Source organism: Neofelis nebulosa, chromosome 2 (genome assembly GCF_028018385.1).
Source record: "Neofelis nebulosa isolate mNeoNeb1 chromosome 2, mNeoNeb1.pri, whole genome shotgun sequence".
NCBI lineage: Eukaryota > Metazoa > Chordata > Mammalia > Carnivora > Felidae > Neofelis > Neofelis nebulosa.
Window position 1 is genome coordinate 67521452 of NC_080783.1, and position 22355 is coordinate 67543806.

The following is a 22355-nucleotide window of genomic DNA, read 5'->3' on the forward strand; positions in this document are numbered from 1 at the left end:
GTCCTCAATGCCCCAATTCTCTGATTGAAATTTCTTTTTTTTCTTTTTTCTTTTTCCTCATTGAAACTTCTATAACTGCCCTTGTCCTCTACCACCAGGAGTCTCTTTTCTCAAAGGGTCTTAAATTAGGACTCATGGGTTCCCTAACTTCATAGAAGTTTTTGGAGTTAGATGATGGCTTTCATGACATTTTCAAAGAAATACATGATCTCCACACAAAATGTTTAAAACAAAAACTGATTTTTTTCTTTAATATTGGGCTTTCTTAATTCTGTCTCCTCACTCAGATTCAGGACAAAATCAATTTTTTTCTCATCTATTCAAACCCTTCATTTTGTTACTTGTTTTGCATATAATTCTCCAACCTCTGCTTCATGAGTCACTTATTTATTCAACACTTATTCTCCCAGTATCTAGTTTTAACACAGCATTGGACATAAGTTTGAGTTTTCACATAATTTCATATAAAAATGTTTATATAAAGGGCATATCGTTATTTAAAAATATAATAAATAATTTATGGAAAGACTTATTTAGTGCAAAGATTACAAATACCCAAAACATAATAATAGACCATGGCTTATAATTCAGGAGACCCAAATCTAATAGTAACTTTATTATTAATTTCTTTTTTCAAATGTTTATTTATTTAGTTTTGAGAGAGAGAATGCATGAGCAGGGGACGGGCAGAGAGAGAGGGTGACAGAGAATCTGAAGCAGACTCCATACTGCCAATGTAGAGCCCAACGTGGGGCTCAAACTCACAAATCATGAAATCATGACCTGAGCTGAAGTTGGACACTTAAATGATTGAGTCACCCAGGCACCCTTTCTTATTCATTTCTAATGTTAACTCATAGATCTTTATCCCCCATACCATTGGGTTCTCTTTCTTGAAAAACAGAAGTAAGGAAATATTGCTTTAGATAATTCACAAAAAAAGTATTAAGTCTTAAAGCTTTTCAAATTAAAATATGTTGATGTCTATGCAAAGGACATAGGGGAAGAAGGGGAATGAACTAGATGTTAAAAGGAGACTAAATTCTAAAATGCTGTGCTTCTGAAAACATCATTTACTACACTGCCAGTCAAGTCCCAGGACTTGATTTACAGCCCTCCCACCCAGAACTGAAACGAGTTTCCTGTACCAAGTTTATCCCATCTTCAGAATTCCTTACCTTATCTATTTCAAACATTTTCTCAGCCTACTGGGGGCAGCAAGCTTTCACATCGAAAGCCTTATCATGTCATGGACTCTTTCTAAAGAAGAAATAACATTAAAAGTTGCTCTGAGACTCTGCTTAGATTTCAGTTTCCCTTTCAGGAATCTTACCTCTGGTTCCTGATGTGTATCAATCCTCATCCCAAGGGTTAAGTGTTCTTCCGGTAAAAGTCCCTGCCTGGCATAGCCCCAGTCTTCCAAACCTTTGCTTCCTTGGTTTTCTCAGGGCTGGCTATCAGTCAGACCACTATCCCTCACCTAAAATAAAACCTCTCATTCACAACTACTCTATTTAACTTCATATTACCATCTCCCACCAAGGTGTCATCAATCTCATTTCTAGGAAGTAGTGACTTCAATAAGGAGAATGAAGAATAAAATGAGGATGTATATGGGTTGACAGACATTAAGCCTTTGGAGAGATAAAATTGTAGCAGGACATGTGACTTGAATAAAACACGGCAGCAAGTGAGAAAAAGAAAAAAAAGGAAGAAAGAAAGAAAGAAAGAAAGAAAGAAAGAAAGAAAGAAAGAAAGAAAGAAAGAAGAAATAAAGGGAAGGGAAAAAAAGGAAAGGAAAGGAAAGAAAGAAAGAAAAAAGAAAATCAGTGGGATGCTGTTGGGGAAAATTTTTGGAGATATAGTTGAAAGGCCAGTGTGTATACAGTTACAATTATAAACATTTACTAACTCAAAGTTTTCAAGTGCTGAAATAAAAAGCAGAAAGTAGTACAACTCCGACCAAAAAGATATAAAATTGTTCCATTCAGATTATGTATATAGTTTCCAAATGTGAAAGCAGTAAGGAAAATTAGCTCATGGAGGTTACCCATTGCTTACCATTGTAAAATATGAAGACTTATAAAATGAGAGCCTTGAAACATGATCAACATTAATGAAGAAGTCTTGGATGTAACAAGTAATTTAGAAGGACACAGAGGAGTAGAGAAGAAAGATGTAGTAAGTTGGGGAGAGGCGAACTTCAAGAAGATGAGGAAAACAGGTTCACTTACCTATGATCCCATTTGCAATATGCTAACTGTTGAGTAAGAGGAAAGAAAAAAAGAGCACATCATGTTGCCAACCACATATATTTGAAAAAAAGATTCCCAGCTCAATAATTCAAAGAACAAAATCATATTAAGCAACTGTTTGAAAAAGGATATGAATGTACCAAAATCTTAATAGCTAGTTTTCTAATAGGGTTGAAGGGAGTTAAAATGTACAGGGCAGGAGTGGCACTGAATCGAGAGATTGCTTTCCCTTTATTCAATACTATAAATGTCTGAAAAAGAAAACACAACATATAAGGCAGAATTTAGGATCTTAATATTAAAATTAAGAACATTTAAAGAAAAAGGTGAGACCATTATTTAAAATTTTGCATTATAAAATACTATAGTAATACACTATCAACATGCAACACGATGATAGGTGCTTTTTCTGAGCACTATTAACTTTCCTAAATTTGGTAAGTGACCTGAGCATTTAAAAGAGAAAAAAAAATGTAGTCGATGCCATAGGAATTCTTAGCATCCTTACCAAGTTTTGATAGCAGTATTTTAAAACCATATTTATAATTCACAAAAAGCATGAAAATGGGGCTTTGATTACTTGATTTTGATAACAATTTTCATGAAAACTTCAGAGTTTTCCAGGTGTGTTTTTGGATGAGATTCTTTTGGGGGTACTTAAGTCACCTACTATTATTTCTTCTGCAGAGAGCCATGGGAAGGGCAAAGTCTTTGGTATGAAGGCATAATCCTGCTGATGACCAAAATAACTTACTTAGAGATTGAGATTGCAAAAATGAATTTAGATACTGCTCCTGGAAATTAATATAATATAATGTAATGTAATATAATATAATATAATATAATATAATATAATATAATACAATACAATATAACCCTTGTTTTCACTTTTTGCTTCATTGTACCCTAAGCTGAATAGACTTTTTGCCCTTCCTCAGTTATCAACTACATGATGCTTCTTTAGTTCTGTTTGTCCCGGGAATGTAGGTTCAGATGAGTGCTTCCAAAAGACTTGTAGGATAATGGGTCCATTACATGCTCAAGCCCACTCGGCATCCTAGTGACACTTCAGGCAGAGGGGAAGAGGCACATCATTCTTTACCAGACATCTGTGTGACTAGCCCAGAACCAGTTAGGAAGTGGGGGAAGTAAAGACAACGTGTCTAAAAACTCACTTTCTTATTGATATAGTACGGGTCCAGGTCCTCCAAGGGCTCTGACACCATCTCTGGAGGGATGTCTCCATAAATAAATGGCAGAGATTTCCCTGCTTCCAAGTCACTGTTTGGCTTTGGGCCATTTTCATCATCCTCATCCTTACGCTCTTGTTTGGGTCTCTTAGCTTTCTCTTCTGCAATGCGTTGTTCAATAGCAGCAAGGGATTCCCTGGTAAAGAAGCGGAAGCTGTCAGGTCCTGGTGGTACCAGCACTGACTGTGCCATCTTTTCATCCTGCTCCTTTAATCACTGTTTAGCTCCTTGCATAAGAAAGTGCTATGGAAACGAGAGAGAGAGAGACAGAGAGAGAGAGACAGAGAGAGACAGAGAGAGAGAGAAGCAACAGTCATTAGGATAAAAGGTAACTGTGACAATTACATGATACAGAGATAAAATATATAAACCAATCTATCTGTAATATTTACTAAGGAAGCTGTATTTGGCATTCAGGGGATTCTCATGCACGCATTCATTTGCTTGCATGGAGATCTGTCTTCCACACCCAGTAGATGTCTATGAGGTAATCTAGTCTCCCACTCCCAAAATGTTTTAAGTGAAAATATCCAATTTCGAGCTCAGAAATGGAGGATACTGGTTTGTGTTTGCTGTTTCACTTGTGTGAATATTTTGGCAGCCATCTTTTTCAGCATCCTTTCTGAAAAAAAAATATCAGAGATCCAAAACAACAGATGAATAATCACCCAAAATTATAGAACCTGGACTATGCAAGGATCTTGCTTGTATCTCTCCATTTTTTTCCATGTTCCCTTTGGCCTACTTTTCCACCTTTAATAGCTTATTCAAAATCAACGCACCTGGTAAAGAGCTCTGGAAATCCTGAAATGCCAGGCTATGGAAACATAGGTAGATACTGTTTGAAAGCAAAGGAACAGGAAGGAGCGGGGGATGCCCGATTGCATTTGGAACTGCTCGGAAGCTGCACAGGAAGGGATCCAGCTCCTGCCAAACCGGGCAGGAAGTCATCCACGTCAGAGGTCTGGATCTTGGACCCCCCAGGCTTAGCAACCTGCTGCTAACTAGTATAATTGCTTCTTAAATTAACAAATTTGCAACACCTTAGGAAATACTGTAGAAATAGTTCATTTTCTCAAATAGTGCCCATTTCATAAAAATCTCAATAGCAGATTTGGACTGGAAAAAATAACAAGTGTAAGATAGTTTATCTTTTCAACAAACTCCTATTTTGTTGGTCTTTGCAATAACATAAATGGAGGTTTACTGTATTCTAATTTTATTTTACGAGACTAACATATATAACTTAACAGAGTACACCAATCATTCCGAATGTTATCTCTGAACCAGTGGCAAGAGTTTCTATGATTTTTGAAATCATACAACCAAAATCTTAACTCCTGAATGCCATCTGTATATGCTCACTTACCAATTTTCCTTCCTTTTAAAATATCCATCCATTTTAACCCCCATCCTACAGCAATGAGAATTGCCATTTAATTATATGAAGTGCATTTTCTAAGAGTAAATGTATTAATATCCAGAGCATTTCTGTAGCATATGCCAAATCAAACAGGGAAATTTAAAATAACATAAGCTACTGTACCGTTCCTACATTTTTTTTTTTTGAAGTAGAGTAGGACCTTTCAGCCACCAGCTAGCAGACTGCTCTCTCAGTATCACACTATCTCCAAAACATCTCTATTTTACCTCACCCATCCCCAGAGACCCTCATGCCTCAACAGACATAAGCATGAAGAAGGTCCATGCATACTCCATGGAGGAAACTGCCATGCCTGTATGCTCTAATAGAAGAGACATGCTAAAACATGCAGCCAGCAGCTTCAAAATGAAAGTGGTCCTCTGCAGATTCCCCCAAGGATTGTACTGTAAAGGTAGAGAAGCATCCCAGAGAATAAGCATAATAAGAATATTAAAACATTACCCCTGCAGAATCTTTTACACTCAGAGTTTGGGATTGATAAGCTGGCACCAAGAAGACTGCAGCTAGAATTCCATCATTCTTTTTTTCTTTTTTTCATTTTCTTTCTTTCTTTCTTTCTTTCTTTTTTTTTTTTTTTTTTTAATTCTCCTTCAAAGACCACACCTAACTTCCTGTAAAAGGATTCTGGTAACTGAAGTAAGAACAGGCATTTCCTGTTTGGGGACTACAAAATGGCGTTATTATAACTACCACTAGAGGGCGGGGGAACTGTGAAGAGAGAAACCTCTCTCCGTGTACTCCGTGTACGTACACAGAGCCGTGTGTTTGAAGCCGCCCAAATTTTTCACTAATGGGAGTTTTGATCTTCCACAGGATCTTAGAACGAAAGGTTAAGACTTTGCTGATTTCAAAAATTAATTTTGCTAACAGATTAAGTTTCTGTTCATGCTTTTAATTTGATATGCCAGAAACCATTCCATCAATACAAATAATTGAAATTAAGAGTGAAAAGAGAAAGTAAATAATGAACGTTAAAAATAAAAATTCATAAAACAGCAATCAATGAAAGTCTTACGTACAGTGGAATTTAACATTAGCCTTAGCCCCAGAGTATCTGATATCCAATATAGTGCTTTGCTAACTCAACAAAGAGATGGTCTTTGTGCTATACAAATAAAGTTTCTGTTGAAATGAAATTACCTTAATGGGACACCAACCTTATTTTATGTATGATTTTAGTGGCTGAAAAGCAGCCAGAAGAAAGCTGAACAGCTAGTGAAATCCTAAATGCCAGTCTTTCAATTAATGACATAGTGATGATTGAGGGCTTACTATCTGCCAGTGACTGACTGGGCAAACATGTCTGAATATATGGTATCATTTCATCCTTCCCACATCCTATCAAATATACTCTTTCATTGTCCTGATTTGAAAACTGAAGAAAGGCAGTACACCGTGGGTAGAAAAAGTCACCTAAGATCATGAATTCAGGATTCAAACTCAAAGTCTGACACCAAAAATCTGTGAACTTTATTTAGTCATAAAAAGAAACACCTGCTCATGCAATTAAAGCCTGAAATAAAGATTTAAATAAAAATTAGGTGGTGGTACCAATTATATCCAGAAACGGTCCTAATTATTAAATCAAGATATTTTCTAGGTTCATCATTTTCATTAGAAAATGTATTTGTTGGAAACAAGCAAGGAGAAGATAGAGCCAAAAAGAATTTTTTAGTTACTCTAGCAAGTCTCTTTTGGTTACAAGAGACAAAAGAGTGACTCAAACTGGCTGGAGAAAAGAAGGAAGGAAGGAAGGAAGGAAGGAAGGAAGGAAGGAAGGAAGGAAGGAAGGAAAGAAGGAAGGAAGGAAGAAGGAAGGAAGAAAGAAGGAAGGAAGGGGGAAAAGGAGGAAGGGAGAGAGAGATGGAGGGAGGCAGGGAGGAAAGAAGGAAGGAAGGAAGGAAGGAAGGAAGGAAGGAAGGAAGGAAGGAAGGAAGGAAGGAAAGAAGGAAGGAAGAGAAGGAGAGAGAGAAAGGAAGGAGGAAGGAAGGAAAGAAAGGAAGGAGAGAGGGAGGAAAGGAGAGAAGGAAGGAAGGAAAGAAGAAAGAAAGTAAGAAGGGAGGAAGGAAGGAAGGATGGAAGGAAAAGGAAAAGGAAATTCATTAGTTCAAGATTTATTGTCAGGGGCTAGCTGTAGGCATGGAATGATTCTGGAATACAGCTGACATTACCATAACTGTTACCTAGTTATGCTGCATTCTTTGGCTCTGATTTCCATGGTGATAGCTTTTTTAGATATTCAACCCTTATTTGTAGTAAGGTTCAATAGCAGCTGCAGCCTCCCAACTTCCCAGACTTAAATCCAATAGGCATAAGACACAGAAAAACTCTCATTGCATCCCACTGGCTCCAGCTGGGTCACATGCCCATCCCTGAAGTAATCGCTCTGTACTAGGTAATGCTGTGCTTTGTGCTTTGATTGGCTTCCCCTAACCAAATGTCTCACTCTTGGAACTAGAAGGAAACCTTGCTTAAAACCTATGAACAGTCAGGATTATGGCGGTGGTATAGGGACATTCCTTAAAAGTAGTGATGGGATGCTATCACTGGAACAAGGGAGGGATGAATGCTTGTCAACAAAAAGAAGTAAGTGTGTACTCTATTCACATATTGGTCATATGGTAGTGTCTCGATACTTAGTAATGCTATAAACACCAGAAGATAGATAGATAGGTAGATAGATGATAGATAGATAGACAGATAGATAGATAGATAGATAGATAATTTCTATATCTACATATATTTTTTCCTACTGAAAATGGTAAAGCTTTACCATTTTCATTAGGAAAAAGTATATCTGCTATGTATACCATCTTAAAGACTTAGAAGCCGGGCGAGACAGAAGATTCTTTCTCCAAAATAAGTTGGGGGAAAGAACATATTATCTCCCTGATCAGTGGCTTCTCCTGCTTGGCTGTGGGCCCCATGAGGGCAGGGAACTTGTCTGGACTTGTTGACCACCTTCTAGTCTCCGGGGCTCATTGCACCATGTGTTTTCCCCATACATACCTGGTACTGAATTAAAAATGAGACCTAATTTGCATTTGTATCACTAGATCAAAAGAGGTAAAAAAAAAAAAGACCTAGTAAAAAAGTATCATACAAATAAAATCTGGCTTGTTTTAAAAATACAATTAACTACTCTTTCTTGGACTACAGTAAGAAAACACTGCAGAGAGTTCTTCTTGCCTCTTTATGATCAAGAAAGAATCTATTTGTCTTTGTTGGTTTCACACTGTAAACAATATTTTTTTAAGCAAACATGTCAAAATATGTGTCCAAATACATGTTTTCCTTTTCAAATTATTTTTTAAGTTTATTTATTTGTTTAGAGAGAGAGAAAGAGAACATGAGCAGAGAAGGGGCAGAGAGAATTCCAGGGAGGCTCTGCATTGTCAGCACAGAGCCCGACACGGGGCTCGAATTCACAAACCGTTAGATCATGACCTGAGTTGAAATCAAGAGTCAGACGCTCAACCGAGTCACCTAGGTGTCTTTACATGTTTTCCTTTTTAAGTTAGTTACCTTGGAGGTCCAGGCACTTAAGTCAAGGGTGCTGGGCTCTAAATAGTTTTGGATATCCTTCTTTTGATGTTGCTGTTGCTTATCTTTTTAGGGAGCTCATTTACAGTTCTCTTTTTAACCAATCATTTTTTGGCACTCAGTTTGTAGCTACACCTGATTTGTGCAACATTATCAATTTTGAGGGGCTCTTGTTGACTTACTATTATTTTGGGGGCACCATGCTTCTGAAGAAAAGGCATCTTTACTCTGCTACTTTCTAGCTGTGCTTCTTTAGGCAAAGGACTCGGACTATAGTGAGGATTAAAACAAGATAAGTAAAATACCTAATACACACACAGCAGATGCACCTTATCCAGTTTTTCCCTGTGCCCTTAAAGCTCTTACACATAACACTATACTAAGCAGAAGGAGTAAGACCAAATACAAAGCTAGAAAGAGGTCTGATATTCAGAATTTGCAATGCAATTTGTTATTTAACAATAAAAAAGGGCGACTTTTTTTAAAGTTCTAAGAGCCAGTATTCTCCCAGATGCTTAGAATACAGTAAGTAACCCACAAGACAAAAAACAGACAAAATTCTGCCCTCATGAAGCTTATATTCTATAGAAGATATAGATCTACATAATGATACAGATTATGTACGAGTAAGCTCAACATGGAATATAGCAGGCACTGCTAATTGCTGTGGAAAAAGATAATGGAAGAAAGGGAAGGAAAAATATCAGGGTAGGGGGCCAGGGAGAAGGGTGTGTTGTAAATTTAAATAGGGTGCTCAAGGAAAATTCTTGCTGACGAAGTGACATTTAAGCAAAAGTCCCCTGAAGGACCAAAGAAGGCAGCCAAGTCATGAGCCTTCCTGAGTGATGGGGTTCCAAGGGGAGAAAATGCATGGAAAGAACTACAGAAAGGAGTTCATATTTGGAAAGACCTGTAGAAAGGTAAATAATACTGAAAGACTGAAACCATACAAGACAATAACTCATCAACAGGAAGAAGAAAGTAGAGCAGGTAGCAGGGACAACGAGTACCACAGCAGATGCTGCCAACCTCAGTTAGGCCTGCCATCTGGTTTCCCAGCAGTTTCACCGGTGACACCTGTGACATAAATGTCAAGATCAGAGCCCAAGCCAGACCCTGAGAAGCAACAATCACACCAGTAATAGAGGAAAGCTCGCTGCCACTCAATGTCCCGAGCCTGGGCACAGAACAGAACGGGGGTGTCGAAGGCGGGATAGCCATGCTCCGCTGCTTGGAAAACTCGAAACCTGATGGCTATTTGTAGGGCGGACCCAGGAACAGCCTCACAGATATGAAAATACAGCAGCCAAATTTAGCATCTAGAAACAGCTCAATGTCAGAGAAGTAGACAAGGCAAAATGTTGCCTATCCTTGATGCCTAGAAATATTTGTTGAAATTTTAGAAGATTTAAAAAGAGATAATCTTTCTGACCATGATGCACTTTTTAAATTTTTTTTTTTTTCAACATTTTTTTTTTTTTTAATTTATTTTTGGGACAGAGAGAGACAGAGCATGAACGGGGGAGGGGCAGAGAGAGAGGGAGACACAGAATCGGAAACAGGCTCCAGGCTCCGAGCCATCAGCCCAGAGCCTGACGCGGGGCTCGAACTCACGGACCGCGAGATCGTGACCTGGCTGAAGTCGGACGCTTAACCGACTGCGCCACCCAGGCGCCCCAATGATGCACTTTTTAAAAATAAACCAATTTAAAAACAGCATCAATTGAGAAATACAGCTACAAAACAGATATTGTTACAAAACTTTTCGTTGGCTTGCTTTCACGGGTGAAGAGTGCATTTGTTGTCTATTCAACATGTTGCCAGCTACCTTCACTGGTAAATTCTCTTACTTCCAATCAGTCCTACTGCCTTTTAGAGAGAAAGAATATAGAATTAAGCACTCTGTTCCTCAGTTCATTTAATCTCCTGACATGCAGGGCTTTTTCCTCTCTCTCTCTCTCTCTTTTTTTCCTTCTTTTTTCCTCTGTCTTTAAATAAGGGTGATTTGTATCCCGGTCAAATGCATAATGTTGCTGCTGGAATGAATTCAGATCATTTGAAGTAATATACTCTTTGAACAGCAAGGCATTTTGACATTGCTTATTCATTTTCTTCTTTTTCTTAACATTATTAAAATACCAATTTTTGCCTGTAAGAATGAATGAAGAAAGGGTATTTTAAATGAAATGATTTCTTGCATTCCATGTTTAAAAGTTTCCCTATATAACTTCATGTATGTGAATTGTAAAAGTGTAGTTAGAACTCACAAGATGGGGGGCGCCTGGGTGGCGCAGTCGGTTAAGCGTCCGACTTCAGCCAGGTCACGATCTCGCGGTCCGTGAGTTCGAGCCCCGCGTCAGGCTCTGGGCTGATGGCTCGGAGCCTGGAGCCTGTTTCCGATTCTGTGTCTCCCTCTCTCTCTGACCCTCCCCCGTTCATGCTCTGTCTCTCTCTGTCCCAAAAATAAAAAAAAATAAAAAAATAAAAAAAAAAAGAACTGACAAGATGGTTGGATTTTTGAATAGCTTTCTATCCATGTACATAGATGCGTAAGCCACAAATGTCAGATCGTGTGATTACCATCCGACCACACTGCTGTATCACGTTCATCTGTAAACTGAAACAGGAAAAACAGCAGGCTTGGGAAGGGAAAAGCGCAAAAGGCTCAGGAAAACATACTGTGTCCCCCAATAAAGTAAACACTTGCCTTCTACATATTCATTTGCAGGCTCATACTCATGAATGACATTTTCCATTTATTTTTCTCACTCCCAACCAAACAAAATATACTGAAATCATTGAAAGCAGGGATTGATCTGTAAAAGCAGCCTCGTCACTTGGAAATTATCAAAGGGCAAGAAATGACTCACACATTTTTTGAAAAGTTCAAATCATGCTTGCATATTTCAAACTGAATATTCTTTGGTTTCTCATAAAAGACACACATTGAGAAAGAGCAAAAGTGAGAGTAAGAAAGACAAAGAGGTGAGGAGGAGGAGGAGAAGGAGGAGGAGGAGGAGGTGGGGGAGGAGGAATGTTTGGAGTTCTACAAAGAAAACAGTCTTCCAAATAAAAGATTTGTAAATTAAAAGATATGACTTAGATTTAGAATAAAACCCCTACTATTCTTTATGGAACTGAGCAAACATTTTCCCTTGTGTTGGCACCATAACCAACACTAATTAAAATTATAGGTTTTGTGTTTGGAAGGGGGCTTTCCAATAGATTATTTAGTCAGACTGGTTATATTCATTAAAGATTGAACTGAAATCAGAGAAAGATGGTTTTGTCTCAGATATCAGAAGAAAGATTTCACAACTTTTCTTCGTTGTCTATTCAACTTTTTAATCACTGATTAACTTATTCTTTAGTTATAATCTCTGTCAATATTAACACAATCCAGGGATTCTTAGGTGTCTCAGTCGGTTGAGTAACCAACTTTGGCTCAGGTCATGATCTTGTGGTTCATGGGTTCAAGCCCTGCATCGGGCTCTGTGTTGACAGCTTGAAGCCTGGAGTCTGCTTCGGATTCTGTGTCTCCCTCTCTCTCTGCCCCTCCCACCCCCCAAAATAAATAAAAACATTAAAAAAAAAACACACTATCCAGACTGTTTCTCCTACTGTGTCATTGGATGAAATGGAAGCATCATACATACCCTTATATGGGATTTATCAGTGAAAAATTGCCAAAATATTTATTTAGCGTTCTGTTTATTGACACTGAAAGGATATTTTCCTTTTAGTTTAAGCAATATCAAGTGACTTCATATAATTGCAGTAGAATAAAAACACTGGCTGATGGTAGGCATGATCCCTATAATTTTCAACCTTCAGTCTGCTTTTCTGCCTCTCCCCTTTCATGTTATTTTGATTATTGCTAATTTAATTAATCAGTTTCTGAGAATAAAGAATAATTAAAAGGAATGGACACCCAGATTTTTAAAAAAAATGTTTTTAATGTTTATTTTTGAGAGAGAGACACACAGAGTGCCAGCAGGGGAGGGGCAGAGAGAGAAGGAGACACAGAATTCCATAACAGGCTCCGGGCTCTGAGCTGTCAGCACACAGCCCGATGTGGGGCTCAAACCCACGAACTGGAAGATCATGACCTGAGCTGAAGTTGGATGCTTAACTGACTGAGCCACCAAGGTGCCCCAAGACACAGATTTTTAACATGTTGCATTCTGTAATTCAGTATAGAATATTTTGTCATTTTCTTTATGATTTCTTCTTTGACCCATGGATTGAACATTTAGGAATGTGTTGCTTAATTGCTAAAAAAAATATTGCCTTTTTATACACACCTTATTGTTATTGGTTTCTAATTTAATTCTCCTTTTGTCAAATACTCTGAAATAAATTAAGTCTTACTTTATGACCTAGCATGTGGTCTTTGATAAATGTTTCATGTATAATTGAAGAGAGTGTAAAAAAAAAAGAAAGAAAAAATGTATATTCTGCAATTGGAAGTATTATCCTATAAATGTCAATTACGTCTTCATGTTTGATTATTCAAGTCTTCTATATCCTTACTAATTTGTTTTCTATTTTTCTATCAGTGACTGGGAGAAGATTGTTAAAATCTCTGACAATAATTGTGTATTTTTATATTTCTCACTTTATTTCTGTCCATTTTTTCTTCTTTTATGTTGAAATTTTATGATTTTGCTATACACATTTAAGAGTGTTAAGAGTGTTAGGTGTTAAATCAGTATTTTTATTCTATGACATGACAATTTTTTAACTATGTTAATATTCCTGTCTTGGAGTCTACTTTATATTATATTAATGTCATATAATATAATGACATATATTATATATATTAGTGCTTACACTAGATCTTTTGCTTTTCTTTTACTTTTAACCTGTCTGTATTTTTATACTTAAAATATGTCTCTTGAAAACAGCATATCATTGGATCTTGCTTTTTATCCAGTCTTCTGACAACCTCAAGAGTAGTGAAAATATCCACACACAAAAGACCTTTGCCAGAATGTTCATAGCAACCTTTTCATAATGGCCAAAGCCCAAAACAACTCACATGACCATCAATAGGTAAAGGAAAAATAAATTAAGATATATGTAACCAGTGGAATATTACTCAACAACCAAATGCTTTGAACTACTTACACATGCAACAAAATGAGTGCTGAGTGAAAGACGCTAAAAAAAAAACCATAGTGCATATTTTATGGGTTCATTTAGGGGAAGTTTTTGAGGAAAACTAAGCTATGGTGTTAGAAATCAGAAAACTGGTTGTCTCTGGAGCCAGGATGGATTGACTGGGAAAGGGCACTGGGGAGGTAGAGATGTTTCACATCTTGATTGGGGTAGTGGTGACAATGGGAGACTACATTTGTCAAAACTCAATTGAATATGCATTTTATTTTATGAAAATTATCCTTCAGAAAAGAAAATGGCATGAGTCCAAGCTATACTGCCTTTCTTCTACTTATTTCCCATGAAGTCTGTGTGGCTACAACAAGCCAGACATGGGTAAGCTGAGACAAACCAACCAGCTTTGTTCACTCCCTTACTGATCCTCTTTCTTTTGAAGAGTGTCCCTATCAGTTGTCTTCAATTCACTGTCTCCATGTGGCTAGGATGAGAATATAAACCTCTCTGGTAGGGATTATACTTTAATAGGAGGTACAAGCCTATTTATGCCTCTAAGATAATTTGTTCTAAGATACTTGGGAGTATGGCTCTTTGATCTTAATACCATCAATATTCCCTGACCCCAAAGAATTAAAAATCTAATTACGTAGTCAAACATGTAGAAATGTAAATTCCAGTATTAAGCCCAGTAACAGTCATAAGACAGCAATGTACAAAAACAATACAAGGCAAGTAGCAAGGTGGTATACGATTTGTTTGTGATAACAATGACAAACTTGAATGGATATTTAAAAAATTTTTATAAATGTTTTATATACACTATTTTATTTTCATTATTCTTAAGTTTGGTTTATAGAATATAAATATGGTTTATAAATTTAATAAATTATTTATAAATATGGTAAATATAATATAGTTTATATAAAATACTATATTAGTTTCAGGTTTGCAACATAGTGAGTCAACAATTCAGGATTGCAACATAGTGAGTCAATAATTCTGTAAGTTATGCAACGCTCACTAGGATAAATGTATTTATCATCTGTCACTATACAGTGAGATGATAATACTATTATTATAATAGTATTGACTATATTCTCTAAGCTATACTTTTTATTCCTGTGACTTATTTTATTTATCACTTACAACAACACTAGGAAGTAGATCAGAGAGGTATAAATAACTTCATCTTAAAAGAAACCAAGGTTTTAGTCAGCCTGTGTCACTGGCCATAGCAAATAAACAACAGATGCAAGAGTACGATGTGTATTTTGACTCCCCACTCCAAAGGACTTATTTATTTATTCTATATCTTTTGCTGCTTATGAAAAGTTAAAGGGCTGAAGTGATGAACAAAGACTTCTTTGATGAGGTGGAACTTAGGCTGAGCTTTATTTTTATTGTTTTTTTTTAAATGTCTATTTATTTTTGAGAGAGAGAGAGAGAAGTAGGGGAGGGGCAGAGAGAGACAGACACAAAATCCAAAGCTGGCTCCAGGTTCTGAGCTGTCAGCACAGAGCTTGACATAGGGCTTGAACTCAGGAGCCGTGAGATCATGACCTGAGCCGAAGTCGGATCCTTAACAGACTGAGCCACCCAAGCGCTCCTAGACTAAGCTTTAAAGGTTGGGCCAAAAATGGAGGCATTCCAATTGGAAAGGAAATCATAAGCAAAGGCCCAATCCTAAGCAGGACCTGGCTCTGGCCTACAAGAGAAAGCAAAGCAGACCAGGACAATATACATGAAAGGATCACTTGGGCTGGAGTAGAAGTTCTTACCTAGATGACGTTGCAGATCTAATAAGGGAAAAATGATAGAGGCCAAAGTGGAGAAGATGTCAAATAGAATGTCAAAGGCCAATGGCAACTTGCTGAAGTTTTTTAATAAGAAAAGTGAACTATCAAGAAGAGAAGTGTACATTATAAAATATTAAGTATTATAAAATGTTAATATGAAAATAATAGTACATCAAGATTACAGTTCTAGCACACTAGTGCAAGTAGATAAGCAGTAAGTGGCTTATAAAGAAATAAAAGAATTAGGTGCACAAACTTGCTTAAGAAATACTTAAGTGTGGGAAAAAGTTAGAGTAAATGGAAAAAAAATTCATAAATTGAGGTTAACAGAAAGATCAAATTCACCTAATCACTCAATCTTATTATTTAATTCAATCTTCATGATAACCTCTGGGATGAGAACAATAAGTAAACTTATTATACACAAGGCGGCCCAAAGAGGTTTATTTCTTGCCCAAGGACAGATTAGTAAGTAGAGAAGCCAGAATATGGCCTGGGGCAACCTGATGTCCAGTCCAAGTTCTCAACAACTTGGTGCAAACACCCTGTTTGCATGGTGACTAAAATCACCTATATAGACTGTAAAATGTTAGTCATGGTTCTACTTCCTGCTAGTGTTAGGATTTCAAAATTTTATTTTAGGTACTATTACCAGGTCAGATTATGACTACCGCCGCCTATCCAGGCTTTACATCCAGTAGAACCTCATAGGGATATGAAGTCCATGGGGTGGAGTTACCTCATGTGCAAGTTAAGCAATCTGGATTTTACAGTAAGGATACAGGGAACATTGAGGAACACTATTCAGTAAAGCAATATAATCAGATTTATTTCCTAGATATTATTCTGATACTATAGAAGAAGTCTGAAATGTGAGGGCCTGTAGGACAGGAGATAAGATGAAAAGCTATCGTAAGAGTCCAGACAAGAGACAATGTATGCCAAAATGAGGCAGAAGCAATGGAATGAGGAGGAAATAATTTGAGCATTTCTGAAGTTGCTTTAGTAAAATCTGAAGTTTGACTGAACGTGGGTGGAGAAGGAACTGCATAAGATGAAGAGAACTCCAAGATTCTTGTCTGAGAGACATGAAGCACAGGACACAGACAGCTTCTCTCTCTTTCACAGCCCTCACTGATCTCCATGTTCTTTAAAGTCAAATTCCATATGAAGCCACCCAAATTTATGAAGGAAGACAGAATGAAAGGTTTATTACAGAAAATGTATTCTGCCCTGAAATATTGAAGCAAGAAGAGAAACTAAATTCAGGGATGTTAGTGAGGAATCTTCTGTGTAAGAAGGCCAAAATCAGCTGGAAATTCATTTGGTGTGTTGGGGGTGAGAGGGTCAAGAATGAATGCTTCTAATTATTCCATAACAGAAAAAAATTTGAGAAGTTTGAATGGCTAATAAACATAGTCTTTTAAATTCAAAAGATATACAGATATATGCTTTTTAAGAGTAGGTAAATATTTCCACAGTTCATTAGACTATCATAGACTTTTTTCTAGAACAAGGAGAAATATAATAATCTTTCAGAAAAGGGTGTTGAAAAATAGATTCATTATTAACTAAAATAAAATATTTTAAAATTACTTCAGTAAAAAGAAATATAATGAAATAGTAAAAAGAAAAACCATCTTCCTTTATTTAAATTTTGTTAGTCTGGCTAAACATGAAAATGGCATTAAGGAAAAATATCCTGATATTTTAAATTGTCAATGAATATAAAATACGAATGGAATTTTTGTTCAAAGGAAAGTGTGGATTCAGCCTGGCAATAATTCCACTAATATGGATGTGAAGAAGTATAGAACTGGAAGGTACTTTAGAGAGAATGTGGTCTATTTCTTTCATTTTAAGGGTGATAAAATTGAAGCTTATAGAATTTCAGAGTATAGATATTAAACATCAGATCTGGGACCAGAGCTCTGTTTTTCTGGCTCCTAGTCCAGTCCTCTTTCCACTGGTAATAATTTGTTGTCTCTGAAGAAAGGAAAAAGTTAAAGATTTTTAAAAAGAATGAGAACAGAAGAAATTTGAACTGAAAGATTATAAAAATGGGTATTGTTTTCCATGAAGTAAATAAAAATATCTATTTATTAGAGTCAGTGAATATTTCTATTATATCTCTTTACTCATGAATAACCTTAGGATTTGAAGGCATTTACTTTTGGGTAAAAGTCTGTCAAACACAGACATCTAATCACTCTCCTTCCAACTCACCACCCTCCCATTTGCCAGATGCAAGTGAAAATGCAAGTGAAATGCACACTCTAAAATGAGTTGAGGAAGGAAAACATGGGTCATTTCTGGAAACTAGGAAGAAAGATTTACACATGCCATAAGTGTTTTTTTCCAGAATAATCCACAGGAGCTGACTTCAGGAAAACCAAATACATCCAGGATTGTGGGCATAAGGAAGATCAGTTTAATTCAGAAATAAATGAAAAATGTGCCCAGAGAGTATCATGGTCACAACTGGATCCCACGGCAAGGGTTAGAGCAAGAGTAAGTTTTGCAGCATCAGTAGGACACTGAGAATATCACCAAAATTTCTGAGATGTTTGCCAGATGGCAAAGTCTATGCCCAGCTTACAACAGGTGCAAGTAGCCATGCCAGATAAAGAATAGGAATACCGCTCCCCACGAGCAGTTGCCATCAGGCAACTGAATTCAGGAAATAAGATTAGTCCTGGCTGCCAAATCTACATAGTTCTTGCTGTGATCTCTCCTGTTTTCCTTAGGCCACTGGACCTTTGAACTGGCAAAGTTAAAACAACTGGAAATTTAAAGCTTTCTCTTTTGCCTGAAGATTTTTAGATATTTATAGGAAACCATCTCAAATGGTTTCCTGATAGAACCATCTCAAATCCCGATGTTATACAGCACAGAATAACATCTGTAAGGATGAGTAAAGAGAAAAAAAGCACCAGGCATGTAAAAAGAGGTCATTGTTCAAAATAAGGGGCATAATCTTAATACTGTTGCAGATAACTCCTTATAAAACAGAATTGCTACACTTATAAAGAACAATACACTTATAAACTATACACTTATAAAGAACATTTCTTTAAATTAACATTACCCAAAATATTTTTAAAAACTAGGAAATACTTGGATAAGGAAAAAAATTATATATATATATATATATATATATATATATATATTTTTTTTTTTTTTTTACATGTGATAACAGTTTAATTTATTATGCTGACAATTTCTTTGAAAATAATGCAGTGAAAAACAAGGTGATATATGCATTCTAAATAGCTAGGAAAAAAAGAGAAAAAAAGGAAAACAATATAGTTGATGTAGTTCATAAGCAAATCAGGAGAAATAATAAAAAAATAAAAGTAGAAACCACAAAACAAGTTGTCAGAAGAAAGCCCAAATAAACCTAACATTGATGATAACAAATTGTGAATTGGTTTATTCACGTTAAATAACAAAAAGTACTAAATTAGATCACAAAGCAAAAGTTGAACAGATGCTGTTTATTTAAAAGAAGCATGGAACAAATTGCCAAAATTAAAAATAAAAAATGGGCAAAAATATATCAGGCAAATACAAACAAAAATGTAAGGCTTGCAATGTTATTAGAGACAAAATATATTTCAAGGCAAAAATTTCTTAAATGGATAAATAAGGTAATTTTATACTTATAAAGGTAAATCTTTCAATAAGAATATACTAGTCATAAATTTATAAAATTAAGCATAGTACATTATTAAGCAAAACTGTTAGAAATTCAATAATTGTAGAAGATATAAATTCATTTGTCTAAGTTTTTGAGAGATAAAATATGAAAACAAAGTAAAAACATTAAAGATTTGAATGAAATAATTATTACTGTTATTGCAGTAACTATACACCAAACTTTGCACTGTACAGAGAAAATTTTCTTTTGTAACTTATAAAAATAATCAGTTGTATAGAAAGCAGCAGGAAAACAAACAAATCCTACCTCAGTAAATTCTAGAAAGTAGAATTTGTAGACCCAAGTCATATTTTTGACCATAATACATTAAGCATAGAAAACTTATTTTGAAATTTATAATCTTCACAATTCTTGGGGTGCCATGGTGGCTTAGTCAGTTAAGCATCTGACTCTTGATTTCAGCTCAGGTCATGATCTCATGGTTTGTGAGTTCAAGCCCTATAACTGGCTCCACACTGCTTGGGATTCTCTCCCTCCCTCTTTCTCTGCCCCTCCCCTTCTTGCCTCACTCTCTCTCTCTCAAAATTGATAAATAAACATTTTTTAAAAAGTCTATTATTTAAAAAAAATAATAGAAGTAAATAAATCTTAGCAATTCTCTATGAAATGGTTAACACATATGAAAATGAAATTGTCAAAATGGCACAAGAATAAACTGACCAGGCAAATTCTAAGAAAATAAATTGAAAAAATGTAAAACTACTTTAAAATAACAATAAGGTGCTTTATAGATGAGTTATTGATATCTTCTAGAAAAGAAGTATTGACATTATGTAGAAACACTTAACTTGCACATTTTAAAAACTGACTCAGCATATTGTATGGACTTGTACAATTCCTATGTTGTGCACATGAAACTAATGTAACATTGTGCATAAACTATATTTCAAAAATAATAATAAAAAAAAACCTGTCAAAAAAACTGGCTCAAGCATAGAAAAAATAGAAAATTACCCAAAAGATTTTCAGAAAAATATAAATTTGATAGTAAAACTTTACCAAAACTTATATCTACAACCAATGTCATTAATGAATACAGACATAAAAAATCTTAAATAAAATTCATCAACTACTTAACCAAATAATGCACCAAAAACCACCCAAAATAGTTATTAAAAAATTAGAAAATATGTTCATAAAATAGATTTTGTCAATGGATTAATAAAAATATGAACTAGCATTTATGTGAAATATGTGAAATAAATATGTGAAATAGTATTTAATAAGTCTTGCATGTATTTACAAATTATAAATGCTCTCTGTAAAAAGAAATAAAAGAAATATCTTTACATGATAAAGTCTATCTGTCTCAAATAAAATTTACTTTGATACAATTATATCACTATGGGTACTGATGTAAATATATTTTAGTGATGACACATTATAAATATTTATATCAAAGTTAGGAAAAACTAGACATTTTCACTATTAATTTTTACAGGAAAATATGCCAATGTCATTTGGAGAAAGCATTGATTAGATATAAACAGAGGAAACACTGACTAGTAGAAGAATTGAAAAATAGGAGACAGGAAGTTGGTGGCAGAGTGGGAGGATCCTAGGCTCACCTTGTCCCATGAAAATGACTAGATAAATATCAAATCATCTTTAATGCTCCAGAAATCAATCTGAAGACTGGCAGAACAAATTCCACAACTAAAGGTAGAAAAGAAGGTTGGAAGCACAGAGACTCAGCTTGGGAGAGAAACAGATTGTGGCTGCTGCAGTGGGGAGGGAGACCTGGTCACAGAGAAGGGTGAAAGACAGACTAACACAGGGGAGCACATGGGAAAAATGAATCCCCATAGCAATTGGCTTGGAAAGCAAGAGGGCCTGAATTTTGTGAGTTCTTGAAGCCAGCTGGGCTTAAAGCCTGGAGTATTAAAGGTGAGTGTGCTTGGCTCTGGGAGAGCTCAGAGAGATATTGGGATTGCTCTTGGAAAAAAGGAAGGGCAAACAGCCTGCAGACATACAACATGGAAACCGTGATCTAAAAAGCACCTGGGGCACACACTGGGGAGGTTAGTTGTTCACCTTGGAGTATGTCCCAGGGAGAGAGTGCTCATGGAGAGACCCTTCCAGAAACAAAGGAACTGACCAGTGTCATTTCCCTTCCCCACCCCCAAACATAAGCACAGGGCCACCTGCAGGCACCAGCACAACACTGACACTTGCCACCTAACTTGCTTACACCAAAGCTTCCTCCTCACCACACTCTGGTAGAACTGCGTTTTCTACTCACCTTGCCTCAGTCCCAGCATGGTGGGCCCTCTCCCCCAGAAGACTGGCCCAAACCCCTGCCAACACCATGTCTCCTGACCTGGGTGTTTTGTGAGGCTTTGGTCACAGTGGCAGTAGTAACAGGTCTCATTTCACAAGCAGACCAGAGCACAACCAGTTAAAATGTGCCACATTTAGGCCAGGGATGAAACACTGTCCACAACAGGCAAATAAAACCTCTGCTGATGACTGGCTTGAATGATAAAGCAGCTAGGGCACAACAGCACAGCATATGAAGCACACATTGGAGACATTCCCAGAAGCACCAGGCCCTGGGGAATACTACACAGCAGGGCACTACAGGACCCCTTCTTTATAAGGCGATTACCCTTAAGAACAGGAGATGTAGCTGACTTGCCTAACGCACACAAATAGGTACAGAGATTTGGACAAAATGAGAAGACAGATAAATTTCTCCCAAATGAAAGAACAGGACAAGGCCACAGCCAGAGGTGTAAGTGAAACAGATATAGAGAAGTGGAAGACATCAGTGATATCTTAACACAAAGATAAAAAAAGAAACAATAAGAGATGAAATGTGCAATAAACAAGATTAGAAACATGCTTGATGCAATGAACGACAGGCTGGAAGAAGCAGAGGAACAAATTAATGACCTAGAAAACAGAGTAATGGAAAATCAAGATTGACAAAGGAGGGAAAAAAGAATTCTGCAAAATGAGAATGGACTTAGGGAGCTGTCTCCATCAAATGTAATAACATTCATATTACAGGCTTCCCAGAAGTAGAAGAGAGAGAGAAGGGGGGCAGGAAATTTATCTGAAGAGATAATGGCTGAAAACTTCTCTATCTGGGGAAGGAAACAGATATCCAGATCCAGGAGTCACATGGGAACCCCAACAAAATCAACAAAAGCAGATCCACATCAAGACATATTATAATTAAAATGGCAAAATATAGTGATAAAAATTTTTAAGTCAGCAAGACTA

At 36.4% G+C, this 22355-nt stretch overlaps 1 protein-coding gene across 6 annotated transcripts in view; it reads right to left on the reverse strand.

Moving 5' to 3' along the window:
* Positions 1 to 22355, reverse strand: part of LOC131503611 (sodium channel protein type 2 subunit alpha) — a 139657-nt gene that overhangs the window by 84426 nt on the left and 32876 nt on the right. For 2 of the 6 annotated variants that reach the window (XM_058715079.1, XM_058715080.1), the window contains exons 2-3: positions 3431 to 3748; positions 2388 to 2506 (exon numbers count right to left, since the gene is read on the reverse strand). In XM_058715079.1, coding sequence (XP_058571062.1) covers positions 2388 to 2506; positions 3431 to 3697 — 386 coding nt within the window. In that variant the 5' untranslated portion in view covers positions 3698 to 3748. Of the gene's footprint in view, positions 1 to 2387; positions 2507 to 3430; positions 3749 to 4287; positions 4405 to 5390; positions 5523 to 22355 lie in introns of those variants that run through there. The other 4 variants (XM_058715081.1, XM_058715084.1, XM_058715082.1 and 1 more) reach the window with 4 other exon arrangements.